At 43.6% G+C, this 21,689-nt stretch overlaps 1 protein-coding gene across 1 annotated transcript; it reads right to left on the minus strand.

The window, feature by feature from the left end:
- Positions 1–1,024: 1,024 nt before the first annotated feature.
- thrap3a (thyroid hormone receptor associated protein 3a) lies at positions 1,025–21,028 on the minus strand. Its single transcript, XM_080857524.1, has 11 exons — positions 20,937–21,028; positions 13,807–13,962; positions 9,489–10,373; positions 7,876–8,670; positions 7,290–7,453; positions 5,705–5,816; positions 5,246–5,330; positions 4,206–4,387; positions 3,864–4,026; positions 3,245–3,391; positions 1,025–2,931 (listed from the first exon to the last, which is right to left on the minus strand). The coding sequence occupies exons 2-11, from the start codon at positions 13,932–13,934 to the stop codon at positions 2,620–2,622; spliced, it is 2,973 nt and encodes a 990-aa protein (XP_080713650.1). The 5' UTR covers positions 13,935–13,962; positions 20,937–21,028; the 3' UTR covers positions 1,025–2,619.
- Positions 21,029–21,689: the final 661 nt, after the last annotated feature.

Genomic DNA, 21,689 nt, shown 5'->3' on the forward strand with positions numbered 1-21,689 from the left:
TTCCTTCAGGCGCCTAGTGAAAGCCACATGCTAAAAGCAGAAGAGGCGAGAAGTGCTGCAGTTGGTGTTGCAAAACAGCCACGCACCGCAATGGCACCAGTTCTCCGATCCCTCTAGTCAAACATTAACACTGACACACCACCCACCTACTAGTCATGACAAGCCTAAAATCTGGAGAACCAGGACAGCTTAGAGAGAGAGAGAGAGAGAGAGAGAGAGAGAGAGAGAGAAAGAGAGAGGACGAGAAAAGGCGGAAGACTGAGACTGGAGGACTGAGGGAGGGAGGGAGAGAGGGACAGAGAAACAGGTAGGGCAGGTTTCGGTGACCACAGTAAGCCTGCCTAGGGGTGGAATCTGGGCTCGACTGGGCATGACGTTGACAAACGCCAGAGCCCTCAGCCAAATGTATGATAACGCTGCGTGGATCAGCACGTTATATCACATGTCTGTGAGGCACTCATTCTTTTCAGGGCAGTGTTCCGCTTGGGCACGAGCTCTCGCCCTCTATGCTCGGTGACTGATGCTGGGTCACGTGACTCTCACGCCAGACTGAGTCTGAATAACTGCCAGCTGACGCACATTCATCATGATTTTGGTCATTTATGTAATTTAGGGCCTATTTTAAAAGTATTCTCAGAGCACACATTGTTGCATAGATTGAGGCAATGTATTGTGATATTGTGCATGTGTGCATACGTAAGGCCTTAAGCTTAAAGGCCCTTATAAAATACAGCCTTCCAAAAGCTTTCTATTCTGTTGGAACAATATGTAGAAGATCTTACATAATTCATCTTTTTATTACTCACTATTACAATAAATCCTATAATCTCTCTGTAGTAGATGAGTATGCCTTTGATTGAAGAGAGTAATAGTCAATAGTGTGTCTTCTAACACGAGGAATCTGTTGAAACCCAACACACATTAAAAAAGGCGACACACGTTAAATAAATCAAATGTTTTAATTGACAATCTAGAAAGAAAAGAAGAACTACAAGACCATTAAAAACAACCCCTAAGCCACAAAAATGTCAATCCAAATGTGCATCCCGTACATAGACACAGTGCTAACCCAGAACCCAAAAGACATACAGGTCACTTTAGTGCAACAGTCATTGTAGATTGTAATTTTTTTAAAGTACAGTTTTTCAACAGCACTTATATTCTCTTTATGCATTTATCTCCTTTAATATTTGAAAAATGATTGTATTTATTTCCAAGTTCCTAGGTGTCGCAGTGGACTCTCTTCCACTGTACAGGGGTCCACTGCTGGTGAAGATATAAAAATAAACAAGACACAAGGAACAAAAGCTTCAAAAAGAAATTTCAAAATGCCTCTATAAGTACATACATCATGTCAACACTATATCTCAAAGTTTCTTTCATCTACAGTAAAAATAGCCACCCAAAATCAACTTATGTGAAGTTAATGTGAACGAGGGAAATCTACACAAATATTACGGAGGCACATTGTACTCTAGCCCTTACTGCATACCGGCAGCTCTCTCCACAGGACCAGAGGCCTATACACAACATGGCTGACTTACACATTAAAATGACTCAACAGCCCCAACAAGAAATCATAATAATAATAAAAAAAAGAATAAAAAGAAATTGCCACTTCCAACAGACAGTTAGTACTCTTGTACTCAACTTGTTAACTCTGGTTAGACCTCTGTTCATTTGGTCCCACACAACAAGAAGTCCAAGCATTCTGAACGTCACAGCTCTTAGGTCTTCCCTTAGGCCTCTTTGACCAACTTGAAGCAGCTTTCATGTGTCTTTCTGTAGCATTATTCATTTCCAAAGCCTTCTGGCATGACTTTAGGGTAGGATTGTTTTTACCCTTGTTGTGACTTCACACATACTCTCACTCATTGTGACATTTAATGGTTTTTCTCAGCATTGTTTGGATCTGCCTCTGTGCCTCTAGAATAAGGAGGTGCGTTACCTTTCAATGGAAACGCAGGTTCATGTATACATAATGAAATATAAAATTGATTTCAGCTCAATTTCATGATATTTTTACTACAATAAATATATTTTGTCCTGGTCTACTATATATTTAGTGTATATAAAGTGTCTTTTCATTCTCATAACAACTGATGCACTAAATAGTACCTATCTGAGGCATGACTATCCTTATGGTTTTGTGCTTTGCAAAAGAAAAGTGAGATCTAAATGAAGAGAAAAGAATCCTGACGTCTCAACAAGACCCAGTCATCACCATTACGTGATACTCATGTAAAATGAACTTTTCCAAATTGACTGATTCAGCAAATTTCACTGCTTTTGGATTACAGCCATTTATTGTCCTAGCAGAGACAATGCACTACTTGTAGTAAATTCAACTTGACAGAGGATACCACATTCTTGGAACAAATCCACACTGTCTTTAGAAGTGAAAGAACAGTCTCGCCCCTTTTCTTAAGACTGAATCATTGATGCTTTTGTCTATAAGGGTTTGCTCATCTACGGTAAGGTGTTGCGCAAGCAAAGATGTCTCGCAACCCTGACAAGCACTATCTCCACAACTGCAGCGAATAAGAGCATGATTGCCAAGTTGATGATTTGCTTCAGGGTCAAAGTTCATAGGGTGTTATCATCAGAACCCTTAACCTCTCACTGGCCAGAGCTGAGTGCCACCCCAGTGTTGCGGTCTTCTTTGTGGTCCTGGTCTGTGTCGTCGTCAGGCACCTCCCCCTCCTCTGCGCTGCCTTTGAACTTGTTGTGAGTCCATTTGGGGCTGCAGCGGCTGTTGGTGTTGCCAGAACCAATACTGGTGCCAGTGGTGGTCATGGTGGCGGTGGTAGTGGTGACGGAGGGGGCAGCCTTGCGGAACAGGAACCGACCGCCACTGCGGACAAAGCTGCCACGGCCGCGTCCGCGGTTCTCCACCCACCGCTTGTCCCTCTCTCCTTCCCTGTCGTCGTGCTGTAAGAACAGAACAATGGTTGCCAATATGGTCAGAGACCAGCAAAATGGAAACGCTTTGTGCTTTGGTTTTTGATTTCAGCAATCATTTTAAGGTGCATCTTTTTAAATGGGTGGCTACAACTGTCTGAACACAGCCTGTCTGGTCAAAACAAAACAACAACAATTACTCTTTACTTGAAGGGCAACATTTTGACCTTCCATGATCAATCGCACACTCATAAATGAAGCTCTAAAGGGGGTAATGGCAGACTCGCAGTGTTAAAAATGCGATGTGAACTACTGCGTAAAAATGAAAGTGAAAGTAACGCACCAGGTAGTACGGCCTGCTCTTGGGGGTGAATTCTGGATCCCTGTCCTCGCTCTTGATCTGCACTGGCACACTCATGCCAGGGCCGTTTCCATTACTTTTGTTCTGGAAATTCCCCCTGCTCCATCCCCTTCCTCTTATTCTGAGCTGCTGCAGATGTACAAGAATTAAGAGTCAGAATGAAGAACATTCAAGAGAGCTACAACTGGTCAGAGTAAAGGCTTAGATTGACACTGGTTTAGCTGACACTGGCTGTCTATACATGGATCAGTAATGGCAATGCTGAAAAATAACACGCAGAATCAGACAGCAGGTGCAGATAACACCTCCTCTCATTGCCAATGAAAAGAGGAGAGAGGAGAGCAGTGGGAACGGATAGGTCACTTCTGTCATCTGCATTTCTCTTTCCTTGCTTTCTCTTCTCTCCTCTTTACCTTCCCCATTTCTCATTCAGTTGATTTCAATTCAATTCAATTCAGTCATTGATTCATTTAGGGCCGTTAACAACAGACTCAAAGAGCTTTTCAGAGCCCTGAAGACCTTTTAAGGCCTGAAGTTGATAATATGTAAACTCGCGTCTGCCTCGGCCTTAGCTGTGACTACTGGGATGGCGCTGACTTACAAAGCCTCCTCGGCCCCGTCCTCTCTCTATGGGGCCCCCCTGATCTTGGGGTCCTAGGCGGGACTTGTTGAAGCCTGCCTCCTCCTTGGAGTAGTCATCCCCCCTGTTGGAATGAGAGGAGGAGGATGAAGAACGAGAGCGTTCCCGCTTCTTCTTGCTTTTCCTGAGAGAGGAAAGGAGAGGAGAAGAGGGGTTTGAGGTGAGGTACTTCAAGGGCAAGTAGGTTTCTCAGCAGTCCTTATGCTTCAAACAAGAACACAGTTGATGTCTTTCCCTGAAATAAAGGAGCTTCAGGACGAGTCTGCAAGTCAGGAACTGGGAGAGACATGTTACTCAACTTACCTGTGTTTCTTGTGATGCTTGGATGTCTTCTCTGTGGATCTCGCTCGGCTCGAGTCTGTGGACTCTCCTGAATCTCTCCCTCGCTCGCGTTTGCTCTCAGTGTCGCGACTGGAGTATTTTTTGCGGCGCTCTATGTCCTGTCGCAGATCCAGTGAGTCGCCTTTGTTTTTTTTGCTTTTGGCCTGCAGGCAGGAAATAAAAAGAACAACGATGTGGCCAGACTTTGGGTTAATACAAAGCGCAGCCCAGCTGTCCGGACAGAACTTGTGCTGAGGGGGCAGATACGGATGCTAAACACGTCATAAAAGACACTTGAGATTGAGAATGGTGAGGTTTAACAGAGGCTGGGTCAAAAAGGAGAATACACAAAGGACATGTGTGAGATGTCCAAGAATTCAAAATCTGAAAGTATTTCGACATCATACAGCATAAAACTTTATGGAAGTACAACAAGAATACTGGGCTCAAAACACAGTTTTTTCCCGGAAAAACATACTGTAACACTCTTATACAATAAAAAAGCTAGCCTAACAGATAAAGGATGTTTTCTGATATGGACGACATTGAAAGTACATAGGCATTCAGAGAGTGTTTTTTCCCCCAAGGTTGTTTGTTCTTGTCAGGTTTCAGAATAATACTTACTATTTGTTTTGTTTAGCGTCCGTTTGAGTGGAATTCACACAGGAGCATTTGGTTCGCATCCACGGCTGCCACCATGACGTTTTTAATGTAATTGTTTTCCCCACTCAGAAGCATTAGGTGGGCTTAACCTCAGAGAACAACCAAAATCACCAAACCAAGGAGAAGACTTTAAAAATGCGACCAACTGAATGTGCGTCTGTTTCGAGTTTTTTTGGGCACATTTTTAGACTTTTTGGATCTCTCCACAGAGAATAGGCAGGGGCTTAGAGAGGGAGAGAGGGAGAGAGAGAGAGAAGAGCATCTAAAGGTGTGCGAGTTTTGCGGTCACTCGTGCTCTGGCTCTGTTTGCTCCTTTCATTCTTTTCCAAAACATTTCATATTTCAAAATGTTGCGTCACCTTGTAGCTGCTCTCCCCGAGGTCTTTCATCTCCTCAAACAGGTGCGCGTGCTTCTTAAAAGCACTGGGAGAAACATCAATTCTCCTGAGGAGAAAAAAAAAGGAAATTGGCAAAGACCATATTGGCAAAATCAGAAGCAGGGGGCATACATTCCCTGGCACAAAAAATTATAACTGGTGAATATAAAATTGTGGGTGTAGAATACAAAATTACAACAGGAGAATATAAAATTATAACTGGACCATATAAAGTTATAACTGGGGAATAAGAAATTATAACTGGAGAGACTAGATCTGGATTTTAGTAACTTCAGTCCTTTCCTTAAAAGAAGGCACATAAACAAATATGATTATATATCATTACCTTTGGTACGTTCACTAATTTATGACTATTGATAACCATGCAGTACATATGCTGGATTTAATACCTCGAATGTAAGTTCACAGAGATATAACTACCTGTGTATTTCTGGGCTTTTTCTTGCCTTGGTTATTTCCCTCTCTGCAGCTCTTCTCTGGTACATGGCAAATCTGTCGTTTAGAGTCATTCCAGAAGAGGAGAAGTGTTGCGCTGCGGGCGAAAAACACTGGGCAGTTAAACCCTGTAAACTTCCCACCAGGACTTCCCTGCCCTGGGCTCTGGTGATGTTCCAAGGCTGGCTCAGATGCGACACAGTTCAGTTGTGATGTTTTACAGTGGCCCAAGCCTTATTTGTTCAGCACTAAACTCATCTCTCGAGACTTCAATAAATAATGTTGCCATTGGTTGGGCCCTTGACAAGGGTCAGAAACAGACTCTCAGCATGGGTGAGTTTAGCACTGCAACCCAGGAGCATATTATCATATTATTTCAATAGAACAGGTTCCTACACACTGGACATGGACATGGACTTTGGCCATCACCAAATATACTGTAATGTATGTGTATGCATTTTTGGTTCCTACATATCGGGCCATCACCAAATATACTATATGAGTATGCATTCCTGGGGGAAACAAGAGGAAATTTGGTTTTTTATAAAAACAAATACAGTTTTTCTAAGAACTGCTTCCAATTCTCCCTCCTATTATACTTTATTAGTGTCAGGCTTGTGAGACTAACACCATAGCCTTGACAAATAACTCAGTGTAAACCCTGATATTGATCCAACAGTTAAATAGTTAACTGAACACAAACAAGTTTGCTTTGTATGTCATCGGATGCTACAATGGAGCAAATGTCTATCTTTTTGGACAGCTTATAGAACTGTCCTGTGGCCAAAGATTAACACAGCACACTTTAGAAACCCACAAAACCCTCCACAAGAGAACAACAGACTACTGGGAATTCAGTCATTCTGACAGGCTTGGACAACAGGCCTCTCTATAGACTAACAAAACTGCGGCTGACATTCTTGGCTATAGACAGTATAATTCAGACCAAAGTTGTCAGCGAAACAGAGGTTTCAAACTGTTTGTAAATATCAAGAGCGTGCGAAAAGGCAGAATAAGAGCCACGAGGGATTGTGTTACATGATAAAATAAACGCACACATTTTATATGACTCTTTCCTGTAAAGTTTATGGCACAGGGCTATTTCAGGATAACATTTGAACCTGTTGTTTGTGGCGTGAGTGTTGGCGTAAAAAACTCACATGGTTACTTGTGCCATGCATTTATATGTGTTCAGTTTCTAGTTTATAAGTAACATGATCACTTTGATGTAAATAAACAAACTTGGGTTAACGGATGTATGTGTGAAATGTAATTGGCATGGCTAAGTAGGCAACATTGCTTGCCACCCAAAGTTAGTTAGCTACATGGCTAGCAATTCCTTATAAATCCAACAACAAACTGTCTGGTCTCGATACAAACAAGCCAAAGTATAATATTTCAAAACATGGACCCATTTTCGTTATACTATAACCTAATGGATAAATGCTAAACAGTGTCCCTTTACGTTGCCTGTCCATAACTGGTCTATGTTTAGTTTGTATTGGCTAAATATTGCTTGTAGCTTGACTGCAGCAAGGTATGGTATGAAGACTGTAAAGCTGAAGGACACCTTTGACGGCGTGGACGATGGTGACGATGTGTTGAGAGAAGAGGTCCGAGGAGCAGCGGCAGACATGGGCAGCCTGAGAGCGCTTGAAGACAGTGTGGACCTCCTGCTCCTGCTTTTTACTGGGGTGCGTCAGGTGTCTCTCGCTCTCAAGAAGATTGTTGGAGCTGTGGCAAACAAGAACACAGCTTCAGTTACGGTTCTCCAGGATGAACAACTAGCAGCAGAGGGTTTATGATGTGTATGAAAAACAGATACACTTACAACACATGTATCATTAGACAACCATGGCTGCCATGCATACCATTAGTAAATAGTTCAAGAGTTGTAATTAGGTTTCACACTTTATGATACCTTAAACAACATGCAGCTTTAGAGACTTGACTGTATAACCAAAGTTAGCTTTCTACATTTTTCTACTATCACTATCTACATAACATGAATAAATCATTTAGGAGGGGAAGATTTGATTAATATAACATAATAAATGAACTAATTTGACAGTATGTTTTCTCTCTTTGACTCACAAAACAGTACAGAATTGAATTGATTAGAAGTAAAAAAAAAAAAATAATAATAAATTACTTACCTCGACATCTTGTCATTGAGAGAGTCCATTCGCACATTCACATCTATTCCCCTTTTCCCAGTCACCCTGGGTGGGGACTTATCTCTCATGCCCATTAGCGCGTCCATGCCCCAGTTCTCGCCCGGCCTCTGGGAGGGGGCCTGGGCTGGGGCAGTGGACGCCAGGCTGGAGGTTGCCTTCTCCATCCTCCTGGCCTTAGGCCCTTTCTCTGGGGAGATGGCTCCCTGCAGCATCCCCGCCATCTCCCTCCGGACCAGCGCAGCGGCGACAGCGGCCGCCCGCTGCTGCTTACGGTTGGGGAACAGCTGCTCCTCCAGCAGCTCCAGGTCGCCATCATCCTGGGAGGCGTGAAAGAAGGCCAGGTCAAACAGCTCTCGGGCCGACAGCGAGGCCTTGCCTTTGCGCTTCGGCGCCTCTACCTCAACCTCTGCCTCCATCATCCGATGTTGGGATGTCACCACCTCATCCTCGTTTTCGTCATCATCATCATCATCATCATCATCATCGTCATCATGATGATCCTTTCCATTCTCGTCCCCATGAAAGGGAGGACCCTTGGAGTAGTTGTTGGGTGAGGCATGGATGGTGAAGTCATCGTATGAGTACCGTTCTTTGGCTGCTTTGCCATTGTGATTGGAGAACTTGGAGAAGGTAAGGTTAGGCACCTTTTCAAAGATGTGACCCGTGGACATGCCACTGCCTTTCTCTCTCAGAGCAGTGTTCTCCACAACGGCGCCATCCTCCCTGCCATTCTCAAACTCACTGGCCTGTCTGCTCTTCTGTTCCTCAAGGAACCTGGGAATTGACAAAACCTTTGGGTTAGATGCTGTCATGAACTGATGAAAACAATTATCTTCAAACTAGGAATGGGCTACACAACCAGCAAGTACTAAACACTGAAGTAAACAAATAGACTGCACAAACGCTCTGGAAAGTACCACATTCAGTTATTAATTGAGTTAAGATGTGTCTTCTATTCATTGTTCAGCAAAATGAAGGAATTATGCCATTAAGCACTATTCAACACTTCAGTACATCATTGAACACAGATGCAAGAACAGAGATGAAGAGTCCTGTGAAGCGAGACAAATCCAAGCTGCACACAAACTCCCCCGCTCTCTCCCAGGAGTCATTATGCTAGTTATGACATGCCCGGCCCTGCTCCTTTCAAGTCAAAACACAAATACGACACAATAAGCTAAATACATACACAAAGCAGTTACCCAGCAAACACCATCATTTTGATAATTTGATCACTGTCATTTTGGCCGACAGTGGTAAGCATCTTCCAGGCACTGTAAACAATGTGATGTTGCTGTGACTATTTCTGTGTGATATTTATCCACATTGGGAGCAGCTATGGGCAAATGTTTTTAAGAGAGATGCGACGTTCACACAGACAGACAGAGAGACAGAAAACACATTTTAGTACTGTGGCCAAGCTTCTAAACTAGTGGGATTTGTGAGAAATGCTATCTGCTCTGCAGCAGTCTCTTCCAAGAACCATAAAAAGAGGGAGAAGAAAGGGAGAGAAGGAGAAAAAAAGCACGAGCGAGAGAATGAGAGAGGGGGAGCGAGAGATAGAGAAGAAAAAAAAAAAAAACTTGGCTTACTTTTTAAAAGCGCTGGAGATGGCTTTTTCATCTCCTCTGCTCTCTTTGGACAAGAGGCCAAAGCCAGTCGAGACAGGTGTGGGGCTTTTCTTTGGAGAGCTTTTAGTGGTGGCTGCACAACTAGTACCCCGCCAGCTGGAGGTGCCATTGCTGGGGGCGTTAGAACCTTTGGGAGAGGGGCTTTTCGAGCTAACAGGCATGGATGATGCCTGACCACATGATAATGGGCTGGACTTCTTGGGACTAGAAGAAGAAAGCTCTGTCACCTCCTGCCAGCCACCAGAGCCCACCTCCTCACCTGCCCCAGCCCCTGCCCCTGAGCCAACCTCAGCCTCTGTCTCCACCTGCTCCCCACCTCCCTCCGCTCCTTTCGGGATCTCCTTGGAGGTGGGGTTGTCCTCCTTCACAATCTTGCTCCTGCGCTTGTTGGCGTGGGAGCCTGATCTCTTTTTAGAGGATGCTCCGGAGGAGGAAGAGGAGGAGGAGTGGCGGGAGCGGCGGGAGGAGTCATCGGAGTAGCTGCGAGAGGGCGGGCTGCCAGAGCGCTTCTTTGGGGATCGCGGGCGTCCCCTCTTGGGACTGTGGTTGGAGTTGTGGCCGTGCTGCTGCTGCTGCTGTTGTTGTTGTTGTTGCTGCTGCTGTGGCTGCTGCTGCTGGGGGTACTGGCGGTAGTTCTGCCAGTTGTTGTTCCGGTAGTTATTGAAGTTGCCTCGGCCTCTCTGGAAGCGGCCGCGAGGGAAATAGCCCCGTCCTCGACCACGAAAGAAGGGCCGCCGAGGGCCTCGGAAGCCCCGGAACTCTCTGTTGTTTTGGTACTCCCGCGGATAATTCCTCTCGCGGTTGTGGGCTGGAGAATGGGATCTTGAGCGTGAGCGAGACCTGGAGCTTAAAAAGGGGGGGAGAGGAAAACACCACTGAGGAGAGAGCAAAACTCTAACAATGGAAGAGGGGTTATAGAAACCTAATGTCACAGAGCTGGTGATAAAATACACATACTCGCTAAACTTGCATACATGTTAAATATGTTAACATACACTCACACATACACACACACACACACAAAATACAAATAATAATCATCTATATGTAAATTGCACTTAATTCAAAATAAACATATTATAAAAGACAAATAGGATTATGCAAAAAAAATGATTCCAGATGTGTTATGTTGGACAGTTGCTACTGAAATAGAAACCAGAGGAAAAAATAAATAAACAACAGGAGCTGTGGCTGTGATGAAACCTGCAGAATCCAAGAAGGCCACAAGGTGGCTCTGTTGCATCATATACACCACAAGGCACAACATTGAAAGCACACAGACCACAAGAATCACTGTTCAGAGTCTTTAGTTTTACCTCAATGAATATACATTCACAATTCATCGACCAAGAAAAAGTTAACTTCCATTCCAAAATCCCAAAGTGTTGCTTAATCCATTGGCAGAGATTATCAGCTAAAGTATACCACTAAAAGTGTATGGATATTTTGCTTGGAATAAAATGAATAATGAATGGATAATTCAGATCACAACCTAAAAAGGAAACTTGTTACCACAGTGGCCACACTAGGATTGCATTTCCATATGTGTGGCTTACAACACAGACTCTGTCAACCAGGGAATCAAAAACCCTTGAACTTTTTTTTTTTTTTCAAAGCATATGATCAATCGGTCACCCCGCAATCTTTCTCAAAATGTCTCCCTATGCATGGGAGCTTTAAAGACAAAGTCAGACTCACCCAGTGCGCTTTTTCATTGGAGTAGGAGAGCAAAGGGGAGCGTGTGCAGGAGCATTGCAGGGTAACAGTGAACGCCACAGCGACTGTGCATCGCTTACACAGAGTGCGAGCAGTGGAAAGAGCCAGTCACATGGGCCATATGGGAAACATTTCTACTCTAATCCTTCAGTGCGCAGCATAGAAAGTGAGACACGGACAGGCAGGGAGTGAAAGAGAGCGAGAGAGAGTAGGAGAGACAGGGAGGGAGGACTCACTGTCTGCCAATTACTCCAGGCTAGCCTTGCCCAGAAACCTCAATGAAAAGCTGCAATTTAGTGAGTAGCACACTGAAAATGTTTTATCTGCTTTTAAGAGCATAGATAAAATTCCAGATGACAGAACTGCAGCTTGGGGTTTCATTTGTATTCATTATTGTATGACTCTTCAGAAAGCTGCAGAATGTTCCATTGATTTGAATGCGCCACCCCAAAGTTCGGAGGTCTGATGTTCCTTTTATTACAAGAACCAACATTCTTAGAAGATGCCTTCACTTGAAAGTCATGCCTTATTAAACACCTGTCTATTACGGCAGTGAGGTAACAAGACAAAAAGGCAGCAACCTTCTGTTTCAAATGGACCCTCATTGAAATTTGGTGTCAGCAAGTAATACATTGCTACACAACACCTGAAACTTTGAAGTTTTATTTGCGTGTAGAATATTTTTTATCTCAGCAGAAACCACGAAACGGCGAAAAAATCCCTTAGAAGAGATATTTTGGAGAAATGTCTTACATTGTTTTGGCATGTAATCGTATGATAAGCGGCATAAGACCCTTCTTTTTGATGTATGCACTTTTTATGTTTCCTCCAGATAACCCTCATACTACCTGATCATAATACCTTATTGCGTTAACGTCAGACGTTAACCCAGGACAGTGCTTACCCCTGCTTGTCTATTGCTTTTGGAAGGCATTTCTTTGCCTCTGTCGAAAAAAGGATAATGAGTTTATGTACACATGTTTTAAATTACCTTAGGCTACAAGGCTACATAATAAGGCTATTTTGAGGCTACTTGTACTGCGATTTAAGATAGTATGCTACATGTCCTCTTCACTGCAGGCTATTATTGACTGATAACCATCTTGACTCCACACAGGATTGCATATACAAAAGAGCCCAAGGACACTCTTTATCCCCACCATGCGGGTGCTAATCTTGGATATAGGTGCTCTACAAGTTCCGCACCAATGTTGGAAGACTTTTCTGTCCAAGGCAGCAACAGGAAAGTGGTCACGCCAAAAACAAATTTTCCTTTGCAAATAAGCCCTGTGGCATTCGACAGCTGAGCTTGCTGACAGCCCTGTCCCATTCACACAGCATCAGATAAGGTGAAGGCACTGTGCTGTATGCAAATGCCCATGTGTATACAGCGATTACATTAGTTCCCGTTATGACGTGTGCATTTTCAGCAGTCTAAAAAATCAATCACAGCCACAGCCCCTTGCACACACAGACTTAACTCCACTGAACTCCAGCCACTGGTCAACTATTCTGCTGAAGCTGTAAAGGCTGATGAGGTAGCCATGCAATTTAAGTGTATTCCAGCACATCGCAAATGAAAGTCTCAGCTTTACAAAAGGAAGTCAGTAAAAGTGACTCTGGCCTTATGAGAGCAGCCCAGACCCTATTCCTAACATTCAATCTGATGCAGCAAGGAAAAACGAACAGCTGCCCGGACAAATTATGCTGACAAGGCAGAACCTTTCATATACAGTACATAAGAGCATTATTTATATCACCACACTGGCTTACAGGAAATACAGAACTATACCTACACAGATGATGCATTTCTTGCTTGCATTGCGTTTCTTTTACCCAATCAACTTTCTCTGTGATTACAGAACGTAGCAAATTATTATTTCCAAATTTAGGATTTTCTTCTATGCGACATACATTTCTTGTCATATGCTCTGAATGATATAGAATATATTTAGCGCTGCTTGTCAGACAATCCATGAGATCAACCAAGGTGATCTATCCATATAATCCTCTAACTTGAGGGACAGGCACAATTGCACTTGCTAAGTGAAGTCTCTTACGTCAAACTAAGCAGAGAAGCTAACTCAGACCTCTCGTGGGCTTGAAACTATTTTAATATCCCACAATGCGTCAGTTGGATAAAAGGTACTTCTTGCCAGTTGCATTCTTGAGAATGCCTGTCAGGACTCAGTTAGCCCCCGTTATCATGTTTCAATTTGTCTGTTCTGGCAGAGCCATGTTTAGTATGTGTGGAGTGTTTATGTCCCCCCTCATGCTCTATGAGAGACAGAAATAACCCGGGCTAAAAAGGCCCTTATCTCCGCTAATCACACACTGACACTGAACGTTTGCAAGGACACCCTTAAAAAGTCCATACACTTAAAGTCCTGCTGTCTGTTATCATGCCTCCTGCGGTCTCTGCCTCTTTGGGGTACACAACTCTTTCTGATGCAATTAGCTTTCCAGCTGTCACAATCGAATGCCTTCCAATGAAGTGGAGAAAAGATGTCATCTTGCCTTTGAATTGAGAACAGAGACGTACGTACAATAAATGCACCAGTACCTGTAGCGCCGCTTCCTGGGCCGTGACGGCGAGCGACTGCGGGACCGGGAATAAGAGCGGGACCTGGAGCGGGACCCTGAGCGGGAGCGGGAGCGAGACCTGGAGGCAGACCTCGTAGTCTTCGACATCTCTGCAGGAGGCCCAGTTCAGTTTAGCCTGTCAGGACACAGATAAGACACAGGCATGTGTTTCAGACACCCTGATAGGACTGGTATGAGACAGCTGTGTCACATGAAGCCACAGGTTGGGCTGGTAACAGCAGCTTGTAGATGTGAGAGTGACCAACAGCATATATGACAGTCAATTCTACAAGTCATGTATTTTCAAACTCTAAACTCTAATGGGTTGGCATGAATAATAAGTGACAGACATACAATGAGGACACAAATTAGGGGATAAACACACCACAATTTGGTCACGATGAAGTGGTCAATTACAAGTGGTTTATTGACTGCATGTTAAAGCTATTACAAGTCTTTGCTATTCTGAATTCTCAATGTTTTCAAGCTCAGAAGTGATGCCTTGCACATGACCTAGGTTGCTGGACAAGCATCTTGAACAAGGCACCATTTAGCCACAGTTGTAAAGCTACAAACTGATCAACTATGTGTCAGAGATGTGCCATCAATCAGAAGTCACTCGCGCTTGGCTTTTGTTCACAGGGATCTACCTCCCACTGATAACACTCCATTATCACAGACCGGAGATGATGAGTCTATTTGCATTCTGAAGAGTAAATATAGATCTGCGAAAAACTGCCAAAAACACACACAAACACACACACACACACACACACTCACACACACACACACACACACACACACACACACACACACACACACACACACACCATGCCAATGCCATGCGCTTCCCTTTACTGCAAACGAAAAAAAGATTAACAATATTCCCTAGAAACTGAATCAATGTCCAAGCCTGAGTGCATTGCATATACAACAGCAAGTGCTCTGTCAGTATTCTCTTACAGCATCAATGACAGCCTTCTAATTATCCCTTTACAAAAAGTGAAAGCAACCCCAGTATTCTAAAACATCTTCCTATGGTATAGTTCAACCACTTCAGCTGAATTCACACATCACAACTGACTAGCATTATGTGTGTCTTTTGATAAGTGAATTGTATGCTAGAGTAACAAGGCCATTAAGCCATCCCATCATGTGAACACACACACACACACACACACACCATGTCAGCCATGTCAGCCCCAGCTAAAGCAGAACAGCTGTGATGCTCATTTAGACCTTTTGTCAGTGTCGTGCAGTGTAGTTTATCAAGTGAGTCTAAATTTGAAATGCACATTGACACGCATTCACAGAAACAAACTGGTGCAACCCTACAGAAACAGAGAATCTCAGTCATTTGGACAGTTCACGTTGGGCAGGTTCCACATCTTTCTGATCACCAGGTTGAACAGAACTTTAGTGAAACCAATACTGCTATGTACATCACTGTTCTGTGTTCATAGGCCGTCCTAATGATGTAGTGTATTCATGGTGTCGTCGTTAAAGTATTTAAATGGATCACAGGCATACATGCATTTCTTGCATGCATAATATCAACCTCCTTTGAATATGGGCCCTGTTTTTTTTTTTTCAACTGAACCAAATTAAGGGCTCAGTCTAGATAACACATACAGTACAAGCAGATCCACCAGAACTTTCTTGGTAAAATGATGATGATGATGATGAGAATATAGTATACTGAAACGCCCACTTTTACATTCTGATCCCACTATCAGCACCCCAGCCACATGTACTCCATCTGGTTTGCTTACAGGCCGCTGAAATATATTCAAGAGCAAACGATTAATTAATTCACAACAGGGAACTTAAGTCTCTGGAGCTAATAAAAAGGAATGTCAGTGGAGAGGTCAGTCAGGTATGCAGAGAGGGAGGGATGGAAGACGGGCCGTATACGGGTTGAGTGCTCAGCCGCAGAGACTCTGGTTTAGGTTGAGGATAGAGGAATCTACGCCTTATCCTTGCGGTGTAACCACCCAGGGGGTTAAAGGCATAGTCCTTAATTCTAGTCCCATAATCTTTTAGTCAAATTGAAGAAATTGCTCATGGTCCTTTAGTTGTCCGTTCAGTGTTTGCACTCAAAAAAACTCTGGGGCTCACACGTAGGCCTGGCATGAGTCATAAACAATCCCAGCCAATCAACGGTTCTTCAGGGGGCCCTGTGGCGCAGGCAGTAGCCCCGACTATATACGGGCTTGAACGCCCACAGGGACACGGGTTCGTATCCGGGTTCGTATCCGGGTTTTCATTTCCCGATCCCACTCCCCACCACTTCTCTCCATCTCATTATCTGTCCAAACCTTCACTGTCCTTCATCCGATTAAAGGCAAAAATCACAAAATATATATAAATATATAAAAAAAAACAATGGTGCTTTAGAGGCACAGATTGGTGGGGTGTAATTTGACTGGCTGTTGAGCTCAAATATCAACCACCTTTTTACAAAACTCTGTTTGTAACTAGGCAAAAAACAAAGAATGAGGTGAAGAGATATCTGTTCTCCAGCCACTTGCAGACAACTAGATTTCCACTGCACTATGTCTTCACACCTTGGACATAGTACATCTCTTATGTATCTGATAGCTTTGGAAGAGGTTCAGCATTGCAATACGCCTCAGGTCAGTGTGCACTGTCCCTAAATATAGTGCCGTATCTGTGAAGCCACTATGAAATTGGCACAGTGGTGGCCTTGTGACAAAGGGAGGACGAGTCCTTTGGCGGCTCTTCGGATTTATCATCCGTGTATCTCTAAAGGTGACGAAATGTGAGTTGGGGAGTGATTGTTCAACACTGTATCCGACAAAGCTCTGTAAGTTCCCATCTCATCTCGCAATAGAATGGATTTTAGAAGGAGGTCCGCTGAATGGAGCATGGGGTGTGTGTGTGAGGGGGGTGGGGGGATTGGGGGTTTAGCATCCCCTCTCATGTTAGTTGCCACTCAAGTCCATGAAGTGGAAAATGGCAACGTTGTGCTGTGAAAGCTTATCTTATATTTTCGCAGAAAGACTGACCCAGTACACAGAACTGCACGATGAGTGAGAAGTGAGAACAACTATTGGTTTTATCTGTCCTTCACATGTCCTCATGCCATCAAAATTAATTTGAAGACGATACCAATGCTAGTTGCTGGTAAAAACACACCTCAGAAAGTGCTAAATTCCTATATGCTGTTGCTTTAAAGAGTTACATCAATTATTAATATTATTTCAATGAATGGCAAAAAAGTTCTTGGTATCATTTTTAATCACAAATGCAGATGAAATGTGTTGCAAATGAGCAGACATGTTGCGACTTGAGGGCTTAACTGCTTCATTGAGTTTTGGATCTGACAGGGCTGCTCTTATCCGATGATTGCTGCAGAGGAACGATGATAGGTCCAGTATAATGAACGCCAAAGCCCGAAATAGAAAGTATAATTGAAACCAAACATCTCGTCCTTCTCCTTGGCTCCTTTTTATGGCAAACCATTAGTCCACGGAGGATTTGTAGCAATTATTACTCACTTATATGGGATCCTTTGCTAGACATGAAACCTGCCTCTGACCCATATGCGAGATATTATCCATAGATGCCTGGGGCTTAAATACTTTATACTTCACTTCTACAGCCATGTGAGTGGACTCAGAGCAGAGGAAATTGCAGACCAAACACTAAGTGCCACATTTGAAAACTGTGGGTCTTCTATTTGCAACACACACGGAGGTCTCTCCATTCCTCTGACTATTTAGAGCACAATGACATACGTAGATCTCTTACGGCAGAATCTCAGGCGTTATTCAAGGTTGTTGAACAGAAACGTCCTTTTCAACCACCACTCTCATACACACACACACACACACACACACACACACACACACACACACACACACACACATACACACATACACACACACACACCTGGGATGTTTTGCCAACTGTGTCCAGAGGAAGATTTCTGGGGTGTTGAACTGAGAAGAGGCAAACATGGCTGTGCTGGGTCAGAACAGTCATGATGAGAGGAAAGCGACTCTGTGTTCAGTTCTCAGGCAGAAGAGCAGTGAGCGATGGAGAATCACAGGTGCGGCTCTAACTGACTTTCATGTGAAACAGAGAAACGACTGAAGGTCGAAACATTACTCAGTGGAAACATCTGCTTGGTAGGCGACCAATTATGCAGGCTAATTTAAATTAGAATTAGAAAAAAACGTTTGCAAAAGCACCGAAACACAGACACACACTTTTACATACACACAGACACACAATCAGTCCTCACTATCATCGTCAGAAAAAAAAACAGTCAATAAACCTTAAAAGGCCCCAACAAAAAGGTCAGGGGACATTTAGTCAAATTGATGAACTCAAAGATATTGTGGTGATAATGATCAGCAGTGACTCAGCTTTGCTAAGCTAAGTGAACCAGAGGGAGAGGTTAGGGGGGGAACTCACTCTTAATGGATCAAATATAATGAAAAGGAGGGGGGGGGGGTTGAAAGAGATTGATTTCAAAGCCGCAGGGCAAACCCCCACCCTCACCCTCACCCCAAAAATAATGAACTTGGGGCAGCTGTTTGGAGTAGGCAGTGTGTGGTCTACAGCCTAATCATCGGGATTTTGGACATCTAAAAACAACTGTGTCAGCCATGTACACTAATCTTCCCTTAATTCTACCTGGAATCCATGCACACATACACGCACGGGACACACACTCTCACCTACACATAAGCACAGACACACACACACACACACACAGAAAGCGAGAGAGAGAGAGAGAGAGAGAGAGAGAGAGACATGCAGTACACTCATCCTGAAAGTGACAGCTGTTGTCAAAGCCTCTTCACCTGTTTAGTTCATTTCAAATGAACAAGGCCACTGACGCTGATACTATGATACCGCTACAACTCCCACCACGCCGTGGGCAGTACATTCCGGAAGGCCGCGGCTCTATATTGCCATCTGTTTGACACAAACAAGATAGTAGTCCCTTCCATCAAATGACAACTGCCCAGCATTTGTGGTCTCTAACAGTTACCAGTGGGGAATCCTTTTACAAAGGCAACTGTGGGCGATATCCACCAACCCCAACCCCAGCCCAAAATTATCCTTATGACTCATGACGACTCACTGCGAACTCTCCAGCTGGAAGTATCAGGCTGAGGTACTAAAGTCAAACTCTTCCAGTAACCCTTAGACAACCAAACTCTGTTCAGGCTTCAAAGACATCACTAGTAATGGCGTCCATTGCAGGGCATTGGACTGGATTCTGAGTGCCCTGTGACAATGCCTTTTAGCTCAAAACAAGTAAAAGGATCTAGGACATGGATACAACCAGATAGTGGCAGACTCTGAAAGGATCTAGTCCAGTCCTGGTCCTGAAAGGCATAGTTCCATCAGATCAGGTCAAGATCTGCTGCTATGTTGTGAGGGACTTTCCCCCCCCCCATCTTGTTAAACCCCTGATCCTCCTGACTTGCTCTACCACTTGAGCTCTACCACTGAGGAAGCATCTCAGTCTAGTCAACATATGTTGTTGAAGACACAACTAACCCACCAAAAACAATAACATTATGATCAAATGTAACATTCTAACTTAAAGAAAACTTTACATTATTCATATATTACACTTCCAAAATTGTTATTGTAACAATTACAGGTCCGGAATGAATAGATGAAGTGTAACAATAGCTTTCCCCAGTGCAGTCAAACTGGGGTACGGCCCTGACAATACTGACTGATGTTCAACTTTCCACTCAGGGCAGGTGCAAAACATTTGAAGAACCGAGCTGTAGTGTCCAGAAATCGTGAGGACACACATCTCATCTTACTGTCAACACACCCCCTGTTCAGACCCGCTGCTTTCAAGACAGAACAACAGTTAAAAGTCCTGTCTATTTTGGTCGGTTGTTGATAGAATGATACACTGGGACAAAAGTTACAAAATATACGTACGTACGCACAGCACCAGCTGTGTTGAAAACTGAGGAGACAATTCATTTTCATGAGTGAAATTCAGTTTACAGAGCATAGGGTCCTGGACACTTCAAGAGAGAAATCCTCTCCACAGAATTTAAAGACCCTTATGGGAATTCTTCAAATGGATCTAACTCCTGTATAATGCAGATTGAAGAAAAGAAGAAAAAAACACGTGGGCTGCATCTTAGAGAGAAGGGTTCACTTCTTACTCTTACTTAATTATGTTTTAGTATTTGTTGTAGGATGCTTAGCCTTACCGATGTAGGACCATAGGGAGGGAGCAGTCACAGGTGAGTGTGCGAAACCTAGATAATCTATCAACAATGGCAAGCCTTGCGTCTTGGTGTTGCCTACTATAGCAGTCCACAGCTTTCTTTCAGTCCCATGTGTACACACCTCACTCACGTCCTTCTGTCTATAACCAGAGAAAACACCCCTGGTACTGTCTTAATGACTACCATTGTTTTAGCAAAGTTGTTCAAAACACTTCTCTCTGAAGAGCTAAAAGAACAGTGCCTGGTATAATATACTAACATACTACGGTAATTGAAGGCATTAACAATGGCACTCAAAGTTAGTGAAAAAGGATCATTTCTCGACACAAAAGCTACATTAGGTGGGCCATTTGCCTTCACCCCGTAAAAGAAAGCCAGGTCAACTTACACATATGTGCCCTAATATCGAAAAGTCTGGCAGTTGGCAACCCTGTAACCTAAGTATAGCCACTGTTGAAATGTTAATAAATGAGACTTGTGCAGTATAGACACATCAGAGTGGAATTCGCAGTATCATTTAAATGTGCTTTGAACGAAGCCCTTACCTCACAAGACCCGAGCTTGTCGACAAATGTAAAGAATTCAATGTAAACGATACGATAGGAAACGGCTATATCCGAATGATCAGCGTGAGCTTCTTGTTGTGCCACTTCACCTGTCATCGATTACTTGGCCAACAGTTATAACAAAATATATTGCACCTATGCAGCGGTCACCTGCAGCTTCCCAACGTCAACACTCTCGCTCTCTGTGGGATGTCGCTCCTGCGTCTCGGGCTGCTTGCTGTATGCAAATAAAACTAAAACCATACCTATATCTAGACCAGCTAGAATGTCAGGTTTGTCTGTCCCAAGAGCCAAAGTCTTACCTCAGTGGTCTTCCAATGTGATTCTTTTTCTTCCACCAGAGATGTGGAACGGTATCCCGCCGTCCCAGTGATGCAAATGAGGATGGTTAGCTTGCTGCTGATTGCATTAATTTGTAAACGTAGAAGCAAATGAAGATAGGCATTTTTTTCAATTATCAATAAAACAATTGTAAGACAAAACTACTGTGTGCCTCTAATTATTATTTCCGAGCAATCCAGTCAGGCAGAGAGAGAACAGCGAAGATACCTTGCGACTACACTGCCGCTTTCTTTTTTATCTTTGAAAATGAGATTATGTCTCATCACCGTCACTGTCACTCGATAGGCTACCTCATCTAGCCACTAAAAAACGAATGCGAATGTTTCATTCAGTTGATGGCTCTCCAGTGTCGGTGCCTGCCAGCTGACAACACAGCCCCGTTCAGTGACAGACGGGGAGTTGTGACAACGCTGAGCAACGACCAGTAAGCCCAGCTCAAATTTCTTTCCCTGTCAAGGTTTTCGTTGACAACTCCGCCTACGAATATTTTAAAGGGACACAGTAATCTACTTGTGCTACCACAAAATAGACAGGAAAAGCATTACAATCACATTAAATCATTAGTAATATTACAACCACAGATAGCTCCATCTGGAAAAGCACGTTCTGCATTGGCCTGAAACCAGGGAATGCTGCATTTCCCTTCTGAAACCTATGAAAGTCCAGCATGGTAACTATATGTGAATTGTAGCCTACACCTTGATAAAGACCTG

This window comes from Sprattus sprattus, assembly GCF_963457725.1.
Source record: "Sprattus sprattus genome assembly, chromosome: 19".
In the NCBI taxonomy this organism is placed as follows: Eukaryota; Metazoa; Chordata; class Actinopteri; order Clupeiformes; family Clupeidae; genus Sprattus; species Sprattus sprattus.

Bases quoted from the DNA above. Each gene is read 5' to 3' on its own strand.
- thrap3a (XM_080857524.1), bottom strand. From the start codon at position 13,934: ATGTCGAAGACTACGAGGTCTGCCTCCAGGTCTCGCTCCCGCTCCCGC. The intron at 10,374-13,806 runs GTACTGGTGCAT...CCCCTTTTTAAG, and splicing joins CCCAGGAAGCGGCGCTACAG to CTCCAGGTCTCGCTCACGCT. The intron at 5,331-5,704 runs GTAGTTATATCT...TTTTCTCCTCAG, and splicing joins AAAAGCCCAGAAATACACAG to GAGAATTGATGTTTCTCCCA.